The sequence below is a fragment of the Papio anubis genome, chromosome 4, assembly GCF_008728515.1.
Source record: "Papio anubis isolate 15944 chromosome 4, Panubis1.0, whole genome shotgun sequence".
Lineage (NCBI taxonomy): Eukaryota > Metazoa > Chordata > Mammalia > Primates > Cercopithecidae > Papio > Papio anubis.
In genome coordinates this window covers 28,260,391-28,275,157 of record NC_044979.1, presented here as the reverse complement: position 1 = coordinate 28,275,157, position 14,767 = coordinate 28,260,391, and the positions used below count along the sequence as shown (strand labels likewise).

At 46.0% G+C, this 14,767-nt stretch overlaps 1 protein-coding gene across 1 annotated transcript in view; it reads left to right on the top strand.

The window, feature by feature from the left end:
* The first annotated feature begins 2,068 nt into the window (after positions 1-2,068).
* The window catches only part of CPA4 (carboxypeptidase A4), a 31,178-nt gene continuing 18,479 nt past the window's right edge, over positions 2,069-14,767 (top strand). The window contains exons 1-5 of the mRNA XM_003896596.4: positions 2,069-2,871; positions 8,087-8,168; positions 8,621-8,755; positions 10,145-10,243; positions 13,822-13,923. Of these exons, the coding sequence (XP_003896645.1) occupies positions 2,804-2,871; positions 8,087-8,168; positions 8,621-8,755; positions 10,145-10,243; positions 13,822-13,923 (486 nt within the window). The 5' untranslated portion in view covers positions 2,069-2,803. The remainder of the gene's footprint in view (positions 2,872-8,086; positions 8,169-8,620; positions 8,756-10,144; positions 10,244-13,821; positions 13,924-14,767) is intronic.

Below are 14,767 nucleotides of genomic sequence, written 5' to 3'. Positions count from 1 at the left end.
CTACCGTGCCAGGCCCCATTTGACAGTTTTTTATTGTGTTAAATTATATATAAAACTTACCATTTTGACCATTTTTAAGTCAATTCAGTGGCATTAAGTACATTTACAACATTATGCCACCATTACCATCATCCATCTCCAGAACTTCCTATCATCCCAAATGGAAACTCTTCCCCATCAAACCATAACTCTCCATTCCTGTTGCCCTTTAGCCCCTGGCAACTACTGGCTACTTTCTGTCTCTATGAATTTGCCTATTCTAGGTACTTCATATACGTGGAATTAAACAGTATTTGTCCTTTTGTGGCTGGCATTTTTTTTTTTTTTTTTAATTTAGCATAATGTTTTCAAGATTCATCCACGGTGTAGCATGTGTCAGCCCCTTCATCTTAAGAGTGTAGCATTTTAGGGCTAGCAATGGACTTTCAAGTTCATTTATTCAGTAAATACTCATTAAGCAACTGCACTGTGCCAGGCCTTGTCCCAGGTGCTATACCTGGTTCCATCATTGCCTTTGGTTTTTCCTTTCCTGGTGTGTTGTGCTGTTTTATGAAGACTGGTGGGGCAGGGCATGGTGACTCAGGCTCGTGATCCCAGCCTTTGGGAGACTAAGGTGGGAGGATCCCTTGGGATCAGGAGTTTGAGATCAGCTTGAGCAACACAGTGAGACTCCATCTCTACAAAAACAAAACAAAACAAAACAAAAAGCCTGTCATGGTGGCAAACATCTGTAGTCCCAGCTACTTGGGAGGCTAAGGTGGGAGGATCACTTGAGCCGAATAGTTTGAGACTGCAGTGAGCTATGATCGCACCACTGTACTCCAGCCTGGTCGACAGAGTGAGACTCTGTCTCAAAAAAACAAACACACAAACTGGTGGGGACCCAAGCCAACGACATTCCTTTTTCCTGGTTGCCCCCCTGTCGAGCCTTGGTCTCAGGTTGCACACAGTTTCTCTTTAGATATTGACTTCTATTGGGGATTTAGGTTTTCTTCATGTGGATGATTTTCCCTGGGAGAAAAAGGTAAGAACTAAGTTTCAGCTTGCCTAGAATTCTGGGTCCTTGATTCTTCCACTTCACATCTCTTAGATTTGGGTCTCAGTTGTTCTTGTTGCTAACATCAAAGCTGACATTGATCTCAGTGACACTGAGCCCACGCTTTGTGGTGGACAGGGTGGGTGTAGGAATTCAGTTTAAGTGTTGCGAGGACAGAAGGACCCCGAGGGAGCAAGAGGAGATGATGGCCCCTAACTCCACAGCTCCTGACAAAGGCTCTCTCTGGGACCGCACTTGAGATTCTGCACCCTCTTTTTGACTAGGCTGGTTCTCGAGCCCTGGCTAAGCCAGGCTGAACAAAGATCCTGCAAAGTCATCCCTCCCACCTTGATATCCGATCAAGTTCCTCATCCCCACCTTTGATGTATAAGTCCTTGGCCTGCCTTTAGCAAGAATCCCCCTACCTCGATGTCTTCTCTTAGTAATCCCACTGATCCTCTCTGTTTTCTTTGCTGTGTTCAGTTTAAGCACAATAAGTCTCTCCTATTGAAAGAACCATGGTCCCAATCATAATCTTGAATTAGGTCTTACATTTTAACACATGTCAGGATAGTTTTTCTTTAACTCTCTCAACTGTGACCCTTGGTTGTGTCCACTCCCCTTGTGTGGGTGTGGAAAGCATGTAGACCGTAGGGAGGGTGGGATGGGAAAGGCTGTGGGAACTGGGGCTCCCAGGACAGACTCAAAAGTCCCGGAGCCCCTGAAGACGTTATGGAGACCATGAGTGTCTTCCATTTATTCAGCTGTGACTTGGTGGAAAGGATACCAGACCCACAGTCTAGGAAGTATAAGAAAGTCTTATTATTTATTTATTTATTTATTTGAGATGGAGTCTTGCTCTGGTGCCCAGGCTGGAGTGCAGTGGTGCGATCTCAGCTCACTGCAGGCTCCACCTCTCAGGTTCACGCCTTTCTCCTGAGTAGCTGGGACTATAGGTGTCTACTACCACGCCCGGCTAATTTTTTGTAGTTTTAGTAGAAACGGGGTTTCACCCGGTTAGCCAGGATAGTCTCGATCTCCTGACCTCGTGATCCGCCCACCTTGACCTCCCAAAGTGCTAGGATTACAGGCATGAACCACTGAGCCCGGCCGAAAATCTTATTATTGATAAAACCATTAAGCCTTCCCTATAGTTCAGACGCCAAGGAACACTGATAATTTATTCAGATTAAAACATCCTTTGTATATCATTTCCCCGATACAGTTCTATTTTGTTAGTGGGGTCATAAGAATTAGGCTTCAGATCCATAAAAGAGGCCACAAACCTCTTTCCTCATCCTGACCTGCCCTGGTGAAATTCTCTGGCAGGGCTTGTCAAGCATGTGGTCTTGGAGCCAGCTCAGGGTTGCTTTGATAGTCTTAACTTTTCTGTTTTTTTATTCTAGAGGTAACTCTATGCCAGGTTTATAATCTGACCTCTCCTATCAGGATAAATTCCATCCAACACTGTGGAACTTTCTTATTCACTGAAAAAACACTATTTAAATGCCAAGGGATGAGCAATATGGTACCCTTGGCACAGACTTTTTCAGCTCCTGGAGCAAGTTCCTGACCTTGTAAATGGAGAGGCTCAACCTTTATCACTTGAAAGGAATGGGAGAGGCATTGGTGAGGCCTGCCTGTCACACTGTCAGAGTTGCAAGGGTGGTTGGGAATCGCATTAGCATTTTTGAGGACTTGAGTCACTCTCAGACGCTTTATAAATACAGCTTGACTCAGCCACTGTATGACTGACTCCCCGGGAACATGAGGTGGACACTGTTCATTGGGGCCCTCATTGGGTCCAGCATCTGTGACCGAGAAAAATTTTTTGGGTAAGTTCCTTTTGGACTTCTTCTTATTTGGTTATTTCAGAAATATGGGAGCCAAATGGAACTGAAAATGAATGGCTGATCATAGCTCACATGGAGGAAGGAAGCCTGGGCTCTTGTTCCAGCTTTGTCCCTGTGTCATCCTGGGCAAGTCCACTCTCTTCTCTGAGACCCAATTTCATCTGTGAAATCAGGACTAGATGATCACTGCAGTCTCTCCCCAGCTCCCTCATCTCCTGCCAGTTCTTTTTCTGCCTAGTTCTTATTTATAAGGTCAGTTCCAGGCATCTGCTTTCTTACTCCTACCTTATTAATTACTAAGAGTTACTGATTACTAAGAGCTACGTTATTAATTACTAAGAGTTACCGGTTACCAGAAATGGTTTGTTTCCAATTTCCGCCATGCTTAAAGGGAAACCCTGGGTCTCAAGCTTGTTGGTTTCACTTCTTTGCTAATGGCGAAGGCTTTGCAGAGCTGGTGCTTTCTCTTGATCTGTATGTAGTTCAATGCTCTACCCCTGAGCTATACCCCCTTCTGAGCTGGTGCTTTCTCACTGGCTTCTGGGACGTGGAGATTTCACAGGTCTTGCCTAGACACAGCTATGAAAATGACATGCAGAGACACATGCCTGTACCCCGTGTGTGTGTGTGTGCGCATGTGTGTGCACACACACACATGCTCAACACGCTTCACGCAGAATGCTTTGAGGTTTGCAGGGGAGAGGACATTCGGGTGGTAGGAGAGATAAAAGGGATACCATGGTGCCCTGTTAGAAGACTGAATTACAATAACTCATTACTGCATAATACTTTGCCATTTGCAAAGAGCTTTCATGTACATTATCTTTTGGATCACGCAACAACTTTGCCAGGCAGGGGTGTTATTTTCTTCCATTTAAGCATGAAAAAAAAGTCAGCCTTGAAAATGTTAAGGAACACGCCCAAGGCCACTTAGTTGGGAAGCAGGGGAGCTGGAACTCTGAACGTAAGACTCTTTTTGCTGTAACACAAGTTCGTCTCCAAATAAAATCCTGTATCTCTTGGATCTATCTCTTAGTTTACTTTCTATTTTACTATCTGGCTAATGAGACTTTGGGGTTGTTTTCTGAGGTAATTACTTATATGAGATTGACTAATTTTTATGATGATGTCTTCTGTTCACACCTGTGTCTCTATTGCCAAACAGCTTAGAGGGGTTAGGCGTAGCAGGTGGCCAGGGATGATTTTCCCACAGGTGGCTCAGCAGTAGGTGTGTAGTGACTAGACTTACTGCCGTGTGGGCTGACGCATGGAACTGTCAGGCTCCCACTGCAGCTATTCATGTGACTGAAAGATCTCTATTTCGCAAGATACAGACCTCTCTTGCAATGCGGTGGGCACCTGGGCTGCGACAGCTGGGCCAGGCCCTAGAATGCTCTCTGCAGGAATTTTGCACAGAAAAAGCTGTGTGCCTGAGCTGACTGCAGATGGTTTTAACTGATAGTGTCATTCTCATCCCCAAATCTGTTCTCACGCCACAGTAGGAAACCTAGCAAAGGTAGTGGAATTCTTCCTGGGCCCTCTAGAGATGTCCCGGACACCCAGCTTTTAGAGCAAAGGGAACATTTAGAGCAAGGAGAAGCTGGCCTCTGAGCACTCGAGTGGTTGGGAAACCAGGCTCTGGATTGGCTGCTGAAGATAAGGATGATGGTTCTCCCCACCACCCACCACCCCTTCCACTTCCTTCTATCTGCCTCACCTATCTCCCCAGTCTCTCTTGCTTTACTGGAGTCTTCTGCCCTGGTCTTCAGAGATCTTCCGGATGGGACAATGGCCAGGATGCCTAGAGGAACCGGGCAGGCAGAGAACAGGAACCATTTGCAGAGCTGGTTATAGCATCAGCAGTAGTTGGCAGGCATCTAAGGGTTCTGTGAAACCATCTCTTAATGTTATTTGTGGTGGCTGCTAAGCCTGGCTAGGGAGGCAGATGAGAAAGGCACAAAGAATGGGCCACTTGGCTGCCAGCATGGTGAAAGGGGAGGGATAGATGCTCAGTCACCAAAGTGAGGATTGACTGTCCAAAGTACAGATGCCTGTGAGGGTGAGGGAGCAGGGGTGCCAGCCATTGCACTGGCAGCAGCCGGACGCCCTGCCTATTGGAGAGGATCGAGTTAAGAGGAGCTGCGAGAACACCTGTGTGGAGCAGGAGGGGCAGACATGGCCGCCTGTAAATCCCAACACATCCGACTCCTGGGCCAATCTTCCATCTTCAGAAAGAGCTCAAGTCTTTGAGTGAATATCCAGATAGTGGAGATAGGATGTGCTCCACCATCTTGAGTCTCATGAACTGACAAGGGTATTTTCCAAATACAGACAAGAACAGTGAGGGCAAGAAAAAGGCTGTTCTTCACATGGCACCCCTCAACGTCCTCCCTGCTTTCGGGTGTTGCTGTGCTTCTGTTCACAAGGATAATGCTACCGTCGGGTGCAGTGGCTCACGCCTGTAATCCTAGCACTTTGGGAGGCCGAGGCAGGTGGATCACCTGAGGTCGGAAGTTTGAGACCAGCCTGACCAACATGGAGAAACCCCATCTCTGTTAAAAATACAAAATTAGCCAGGTGTGGAGGTGCATGCCTGTAATCCCAGGTACTCGGAGAATCACTTGAACCCAGGAGGTGGAGATTGCAGTGAGCTGAGATCGTGCTATTGCACTCCAGCCTGGGCAACAAGAGCAAAAACTTTGTCTGAAAAAAAAAAAAAAGGATATTGCTACTCACTCCCACCACTGCCAATGTTCAGCACTATCTGAAGACTGTTAGGACTTTGCCTCCTCTGGTCCGGAAAAGCTTCATGGGTGATGTGAGTCGGTCCTAAAGATTAGATGGGACTAGATGGGTCTGACAGATGAGAAGAAGGATGGATTGCAGGCAGTGGGAACAGCATGTACAAAAGCATACAAAAGTACATAGTGAGTTTGGGCTGGGTCCGAGGTGGGGTGGAAGGGAGAAGTGAAGAAGAGACAGATGAAATGGGCTCCACTCTGCACCTGCTCTTCTGCCCTGCCGCTTTGCATGTTACAGATATTTCTTTGACCTCTGTAGCTTGGCTGGTTAGAGCAGGATGAAATGGGTTTGTGGATTTAATCATCCTCAGGGCCAGGCAGAGACACGGTGTCCCATTGTCCTGGACTGTGCCCAGGAATGTGCACAAGTTTTGTTGTGAAGTCACCACTTTGGAAAAATGAAAACGCATGTGTTGGATGAATGCGTAACATGATTTTCATACTCAAAGAGCTTCTTATTCTTATGTCCTCCTTTATTTTCTCCTCCTGTTCCTTCTTCCTCCCTTTCCTCTTTGTGATTGTTGTAGCCAGTGCTGTATTTTACACATGCCTAATTGTGCTAATAAATATGTCACCACACAAGATCTTTCTAGAAGCCCCAATTTTTTTTTTTTTTTTTTTTTGAGACAGGGTGTTGTTCTGTCAGCCAGACTGGAGTGTTGAACTCCTGGGCTCAAGCAATCCTCCTGCCTCAGTCTCCCGAGTATAGAATTGCCATTTTAAAGAGTGGCTGGCCTACAGCTGTGAACCACCACGCCCAGCTAACAGTTTTTCATTTTTTTTGTGGAGACAAAGTCTCACTATTTTGTGCAGGAGGATATTGACCTCCTGGCCTCAAGCAATTCCCTCACCTTGGTTTCCTGTAGCACTGGGATCACAAGTGTGAGCCACGGTGCCTGGCTCCATTCTGTCTTACATTGGTGCCTTTTTTTCAAGAGTGCTTGCCGAGGTCGGGGAAAGATCAGGTTTGATGCCTCATCTTCCGAGGGCGGCAGGTTCAACTCTTGGCAAGCCTGTAGGGTTCAGACTGAGACCTGCCCACCCAGTGGTATCTCTTCAGGGCCCTCAGCAGTGCCCACAGGGTGCAGTTACCTGCTCCCCTCCAGGACCCTGTGGGGGGACCAGGTGGGTTAGGAGAAACGGAACCTTCGGCACTGGCATCTCCTCCTGGCCAGCCACCTGCAGCAGGAACGGCTCTGTAGTGGACCTTGACTCCTTGAGGCTGGCCTAGACCCACTGGAGAGCCCCTAGAACCTTCCAGAACCCAGCAAAACCCTGAAGGGCCATCTGGATGAAACCGGTTTTCGGCTGAGGAGCTGCCCCGTGGGGCTGCACGCTCAGCTCCCTGTGACAGCCATTCACTCTCAACAGGTCCTTGAGTCACAGCGCTCTCTTTGCATTCACTTGTGTCAAAGGGATGACGCAGTGACAGCATCGAGTGCGGATTCATTGGGGCCGTCACCTAGCAACAGCCTAATGGCTCCCCTGTCTCCCCCAGCCAGCTGAGAGCACAAAGGCAGCTTTTCAGGCCCCGCTTTCTCCCACCCACACACAGGACCTTGGGGGCCCGCTACCCCTGCCGCCACTGCGGAAGCTAAATCACGTATATGAAGCAAGCTCAGGACAAACGACAAAGGGGACTGAGACTGGCCGGCCCCGTCTGTGTCCTTTAAGGGTACCCTCTCTCCCCGTGGGGAGGAGTGGATCCCAAATCCAGCCTCAGCACCATGGGCCATAGTCAGTTTCCACCCAAACGAGCCTTTGTATGGGGTTCTGGAGCTGGAAGGGACTGAGCGAGCACCAGCCTCGCCTGTGTTTTAAGAGGGCACAGCTCACCCTCCCAGCATGGAGATGCTGTTTTCTTTCCAGCACGGAGGTGCCGCCAGGGTTTCCGTCCTCAGCCCTGACAGTGAAGAAGTGCTTCTTTATGTCTTGAGTTAGCTTTGCGTGTAACTCAGGCACATTCCTTCCTGTAAAATATATATGTTTTTCATTATAAAGTAATATGACCACATTACAGAAAACAGATACAAGGGGGAAAAAAGTAAGTCATCCATAATCCCACGACCCGAACATAAGGGCTGTCAGCATTTGGTATATTTCCGCTGTCTGTTTTTCTTCCAATGCATCTGCTTTTTCCATACTTATAATCATGGCATACATACAATTTTGTGTCCTGCTCTTTCGCTTAATATTTCCCTTAAAGTTATGCCATAAGCACTTTTTCATAGTTGCCATGTAGCCTCATTTTTAATGGCCATACATTAAAACCAAAGACTAGACCATTTCCTTTCTTTCGGCCTGGTTGCGTCTGGGATAGGAGGCTTGGGGTTTCTTTGCCAGCTGAAAGCTCATCATTATCTTTTGCTCTTTTTCTCTTTTTTCTTCTTCCCCAGGGACCAAGTTTTTAGGATTAATGTCAGAAATGGAGACGAGATCAGCAAATTGAGTCAACTAGTGAATTCAAACAACTTGAAGGTATCTGCTTCTTTTTAGCTCTCCTGAGTGTTTTCTAACTTTGGTAGGAGAAGACTCTTGCTCTACTGGTATTATTATTTTTATTTCTGAGGAGTCTCTGAATATAATCCCGTGTGAGTCCACTGGCCATTTACACAATTGAGGGGGCCAATGGGAGAAAGGGAGCACTGTAGTTGACATCACAGCTGTGGTGTCCTGGGAGAGGAGATGCTTGAACAGTATATGCCCCATCCTTCTAGCTGCCATCCACTTATGATGCTTGGTCTCTGCCAGATACTGCTTGTTGGGCAGGTCCGATCAGACACAATTGTGAAACGGGCAAACTTTGACCTTGGGCAGAGCCCAGCCTCTCAGGGATCACCCTGGCTTTTGGCAGTGTTCTAGAAGAATGAGCTAATTGTACTTTTTACCTGAACTGTCCTTTAACCTGGTTTCATTTCTGTTCCCTTCAGCTCGATGTCTGGAAATCTCTCTCCACCTTCAATCGGCCTGTGGATGTCCTGGTCCCATCTGTCAGTCTGCAGGCAGTTAAATCCTTCCTGAGATCCCAGGGCTTAGAGTATGCAGTGGCAATTGAGGACCTGCAGGTAGGTAGACTATGCCCCCTGCCTCCTGGTCTCGCATAGGACCAGGCAGCCAGTCCAGAGTAGACCGTAGTGATTTGCAAGTTCTGGTTTTATCCTTTTCTATTTTATGGATGAGGAAATGGAGGCAAATGGAAGTAAAGTGCAGTGACTTGTTAGAGGAACAACATTTTGTAGTAGAAAGGGCATAAATAGGCCAGGGAACCACACAGATTTGGATCCAAATCCTGATTTTGCTAACTACTAGTGCTGTGTGCTATGTCTTTGGACAAGTTATTAACCCGCTGAGCCTCCGTTTCTTCATCAGTAAAATGGTGATAGTGAGACCTTTGTCATGTGATTTGTTGAGAAGATTCAGGATTAAATGTATGTAAAATGTCTAACAGTGCCTGGCATATCCTAGATCTGCCATTAAGCCATAAGTCCCTCTTTCTTTTCTTCTTTGAAGTCAAGTGGCAAGAGCAGAGCAGGGGGAGGGTGTGGGGGACCCGCCACAGAGGCACCCTTGGAGACAGGGGGAATGTCATGGATAGCCCCAGCAGAGGGAACGCCATCCTCTGGCCTCACAACCTGTATCTGGCTCATGCTCTCTCCTTCACCGAGGTGGGTTATGGACTAATTGGTGATCTGGCCCGGGAGCTTCCTGATGGCATTAGCAGCTATGAGCTTATTAATCATCCTCACATGTCACAGACATCTGCCAGGAACCTTCAAAGTATGAGTGGTTATAAGAATTTCTTTGTTTCTGAATGGTTCCCCAAGCTGTGTATTTCAGAGGCACTGGATACCAGATGCGGGCTCATGTCTAGAGAGTTCATACTATAGAATAGCCAAAGAGCACATATGTTGCTTCCAGGGAGTAAGTGGATTTTGAATGAGGCCATGTAAATTGGGCACCAAGGAGTAAAAATTTTTTTTTTTCCTGAGATGGAGTCTCTCTCTCTCACCAGGCTGGAGTATAGTGTGCAATCTTGGCTCACTGCAACCTCCAACTTGCTGGTTTAAGCAATTCTCCTGCCTCAGCCTCACTCCATGCCTGTAGCTGGGATTACAGGCATGCGCCACCACGCCCAGCTAATTTTTGTATTTTTAGTAGAGACAGGGTCTCACCATGTTGGCCAGGATGGTCTCGATCTGCTGACCTCGTGATCTGCCTGCCTCGGCCTCCCAAAGTGCTGGGATTATAGGCGTGAGCCACCGCGCCCAGCCAAGAAGTAAAATTTTATAAAGATATGAAAGAAATCTGACCCCCTTTTAAATCTTGACATTTGTGCTGCTTGATGGGCTGAAGGGGCCGCCATCTTGGCTGACCCATATGCCAAGATATGGCAGAAAAAACGTAAAACCTGCGTCTGCAGTGGATCACTTCACAACATTGCTGTGTGTTTTTAGGCCCTTTTAGACAATGAAGATGAAGAAATGCAACAGAATGAAGGGCAAGAACGGCGCAGTAATAACTTCAACTACGGGGCTTACCATTCCCTGAAAGCTGTAAGTGTTTCAGAGTGGGTTAAGATCAAGGTTCTCTGCCTCCTTAATTTTGTAACCTCTCTCCTTACTTCCAGGAGACATTAGTCTTCAGCACAGTATCCACTCACTGAAGGGCTAAGATGTGTACACTTCAATTCCTGTCTAATTCTTGGATTGCTTAACTCCTACCAGCACCTGAGTGTCATGAAATACAGCCTGGCTATTTCCTCCCTCAACCATCCTTCTTTCCTTAAGCAACTCCTTCAGAACACCATGAAAATAATTGCAATCATTTCTAGTCCTTGTAATTCAAACTTCTTCTACCCTACCATAACCCCTCTATTTCACTCACTCAGAATAAAATGTTACTTATTCCAGGCAAGTAGACAAGCGGCGATTTCCAAGGTTAACCAAATATTTCCACTCATTTATCATGACTACTTATAATGTATATAGTTGTTCCATCATGCATTTTGGTGCTGTGTTTAGTTAGGAACCACTTGATACAGATGGCTGACTTTCAAGGTAAGCCAAACCTTCAAATGAAAAACTTGAAGTAGAAAAATTTCCTGGGATACTGGAACTTAAGAAATCAAGAGAGGCTGTAGAATAGAACTGTACCATGAATGCAGTACAGTTCTCTTACAGCCCTCAGTGTCTCCATTCATCTGCAGACAACTAGCTCAGGAACACTCCCCCACATCTAAATTAGTGTTCCCTCTGGTGTACCTCAATACATGTTTTTCTTGATATACAGACATGGTGCTGTTGGCATGCATTTCACAAGGCGTGTACTTCAAGTTGTTTCTCTTCTTGAGGGAGGATTTCAAAGGTTGACTATTTCCACTTCTTTCCCATGCTTGTCGGTTGCTTTGTTTATTGCGTACACTTCCAACGGCTCTGACCCTTGATCCCTCTTGAGACCAGTGACATACATCTGCAAAACAGCTGGATAAAGTTAGGAGTTCAGTCTCAGGCCATGGACGAAAGCAGAGCTCAGAGCCCACACAGGGATCAAGCTCGTGACATAAGCCTCATGAACATGGGGCCCTCGCCAACTGAGCTAAATAGTTGCAAATGTCACCCAAGACCCTGGAGGGGCCATCGCCTCACCTGCCGGCTGCTGGAGGCTCACCATCTCTCACGTGCTCACCTCTGGTTTCTCTGGTTTGAGGCACCCTTTACAGCAATCTTGTCTTCACTGTGAAGCTCTCTGCTGTGGATAACTGTGCCACCACCATCCTAGCTCAGTCACATGCAGTTCTTCCTAAAAACAGCTTTTAAGAACTCGTATTCTAGGCTGGGCAAGGTGGCTCACACCTGTAATCCCAGCACTTTGGGAGGCCGAGGTGGGCAGATCACTTGAGGTCAGTAGTTCAGGACCAGCCTGGCTAACATGGTAAAACCCTGTCTCAACTAAAAAAAATACAAAAATTAGCCAGGCATGGTGGCAGGCACTTGTAGTCCCAGCTACTTGGGAAGCTGAGGCAGGAGAATCACTTGAAACTGGGAGGTGGAGGTTGCAATGAGCCAAAATCACACCACTGCACTCCAGCCTGGTCGACGGAGCCAGAGTCCGTCTCAAAAAAAAAAAAAAAAAAAAAAAAAAGCTCATACTGGATCATATAACTACTTAGTCTTTCTTAGGTCTCTAGTGGGAATTTCATGTTGGTCTCTGCCAGAGTTTCTGGTTCCAAAGCCATTGTCTGTGTTGTGGCAGTGGTGGACAATGTGAATTTGCACCCCACACCTGGACACAGCTTGGTGTTTTGAAAGCAGTGAGTGTGGCCCAAGCAGTGAGTGTCTCCCAAGGCTCAAGGCAGCTATCCTTGCTTTTCCTCCACTCTCTAGGGTCAGTGGGTAGAATGGGTAGAATTTGTAGGCCCTTTTTGTGGCCCAAATTGCCCATTCCTAGCTCTCAGGTTCCAGCTCCTTGTGCCATGCTGGGTCCTATGGCTCCCCTCCTAGTCCAGGTTTGCCTAAGCCTGTAGCACCCAAGGCAGAGATGGTGTTCTGTGGCATCATCTCCCACCCTCTACCCTCCTAGTTAGTTCCTTCTTTGTTTCTGGCACCTACAATTTCCTCTTGTTTAGCTTTTTAACTTGGCTGTGAATCATTTTCCTTGTATTTTACCTGGTTTGCCTATGTATTTGGAGGTGGTTTCTTGCTTCTGCTCAGTCTACCATATCGACAGCAAGTCTGATAAACCCTTTAAGCTTGACTTTGTTCTATATTAATTACACATTTTCCTCTTCTGTATAGTTCCTTCTTCCAGTCTTAAGGCCGAAACAAATACATTTGTTTATTTTCTTTTGGCCCTCAAGTGGTTTGAAAACTAAGATGGATAAATTCTATTTAAATTGAACTTTTTTCCCGAAAGCAAATAAGGGTATTATTAGCCATTTATTTGCCTTTCTTCACTTGCACTCTCAAAGCCTTTAGATAAATTATCTCCAAAGCGGCGCACATGTATCCACAGGGTATAAGCAAGATAGTCCACAGGGATGAAGGAAGAAACGATTACAACTTCTATTTATATTTCTACATATGTTTATGTTTATTATTAACACAACCATTTCAATTGTTTAATAATGCACACAGTATATTTGTATCATTGTGTGTGTGTGTGTACATATATATGGTGCATGCTAATTTTTTATTATTTTTGAGTAGAGAAAGTGATCACAGAATTTTAGAGAGTACTGGTTTAAGAGCTTTGGAGCTCTTTCTTTTTATTTTTTATTTTTCAGACAGGGCCTCACTCGTTGCCCAGGCTGGAGTGCAGTGGTGCATTCACAGCTCACTGTAGCCTAAACCTCCCAGGCTTGAATGAATCTCCCACCTCAGCTTCCCGAGTAGCTGGAACCACAGACACACGCCACCACAGACGGCTATTTTTTTTTTCATTATTTGTAGAGCTGGGGGGTCTCCTTACTTTGCCCAGGCTGCTCTTGAACTCCTGGGCTCAAGTAATTCTCCCACCTTGGTCTCCCAAAGTACTGGGATTATAGGCATGAGTCACTGCACCTGGCTTGTTTTTATTTTATTTTATTATTATTCTTAAATTTTAAAATTTCTTTCTTTTTTTAAGAATCTTATTCTTAAATTTTTAAATGTCTTTCCTCTTCCGTATTTTTTATGAACTATTTTTATTTTTCAATGTTTCTTATAGAGATGGCGTCTCACTATGTTGCCCAGGCTGTCTCAAACTCCTGGCCTCAAGCAATCCTGCCACCTCAGTCTCTCAGAGTGCTGGGATCACAGGCGTGAGTTACTGCGCCTGGCCCCTTGTCTTTGACTGTCCAGTCTAGTACAGTGACAAAGGACACAGTGTTAGAGCAATATTGCAAAAGCCGCTCTACTCTAGTTTAGTGGACTACAATTTTGTGAACAAATAAAGTGTGCTACTCTCTAGAAAACTGCAGAAAAGGACTATTCAGGCAGTTCTCATAATCAGCATTTCCATGCTGATAATATGGTCAACTCCAAGATTAGAGTCCCGGAAGAGATAATTAAGACCAACAAAGTAAATCACAGATACCCAGCCAGAGCTGAGCAGATTTTTAAAATGTCCCTGGGTTCGCTCTTTCATGCTTCAGATTTACCACGAGATGGACAACATTGCCGCAGACTTTCCTGACCTGGTGAGGAGGGTGAAGATTGGACATTCGTTTGAAAACCGGCCGATGTATGTACTGAAGGTGAGGCCACAAGCATTTGGAAGGATCTCCTGGGTCCTCATGTCCAGGACCCAGCCTCAGACCTCTGAAAAGGGCAGCTTTTTGAACTCCTTGCCTTCAGGGAGGAAAGCGAGATCAGGACACGTTGTACCTGGGCTGGAATTTGGTCTGACAGAGTCCCCTGCTTTTGTCTAATGTAGGGGGAGTTAGAAGGAGCACATCTCATCCAAGTTTTGGCTGAAAGACAGGATCAGAGGGAGGCGATTAGTATTCCAGAAAGCTCTCAGATGGGACAGAGTGTTTTACTTTCATTCTCACCTCTGTAAATAGCAGGACAAGTTGGGATGGGCCTGACTTCCATTCTGCTTGCAGGGGGTACTTATTGGAAAATCAACCTAGGAAGTGAATTCGAGGGTTGGTGTAATTTTAAGCACAGCCTCTGATCCTTGGCTGCACAAAGCCTAATTTCCAAATATTTCTAACAGATTCAAGACTATATTGGCAAAAGAGGTAAAGAACTATGATAATGACATAAATTACATAAAAATCCAGCTGAATGAATAAGAAGGAATTTGGGCATATAACCCATGGAACACTGAAGGTGCTAAGAATTTGCCAAACCCTCAGCTTCATGTAAGTCCCAAAGAACTCAGGCTTGTGGCACTAAGCAAATTACCAGTGGGAGAGGAGACCTGCCACGGAGCTGGATAATTACATTTAAATATTTTGCCAATCTGATGGAGACCCTGGCTTCATTAGCACCAAGCTCTGACCCAAGGGAGCCCAACACTATGGCAAAGGCAGGAGCCAGGATTCATGACTGCCATTTACAAAGAGCTATAGCGAGCCCCGCTTCTTCTTAGTT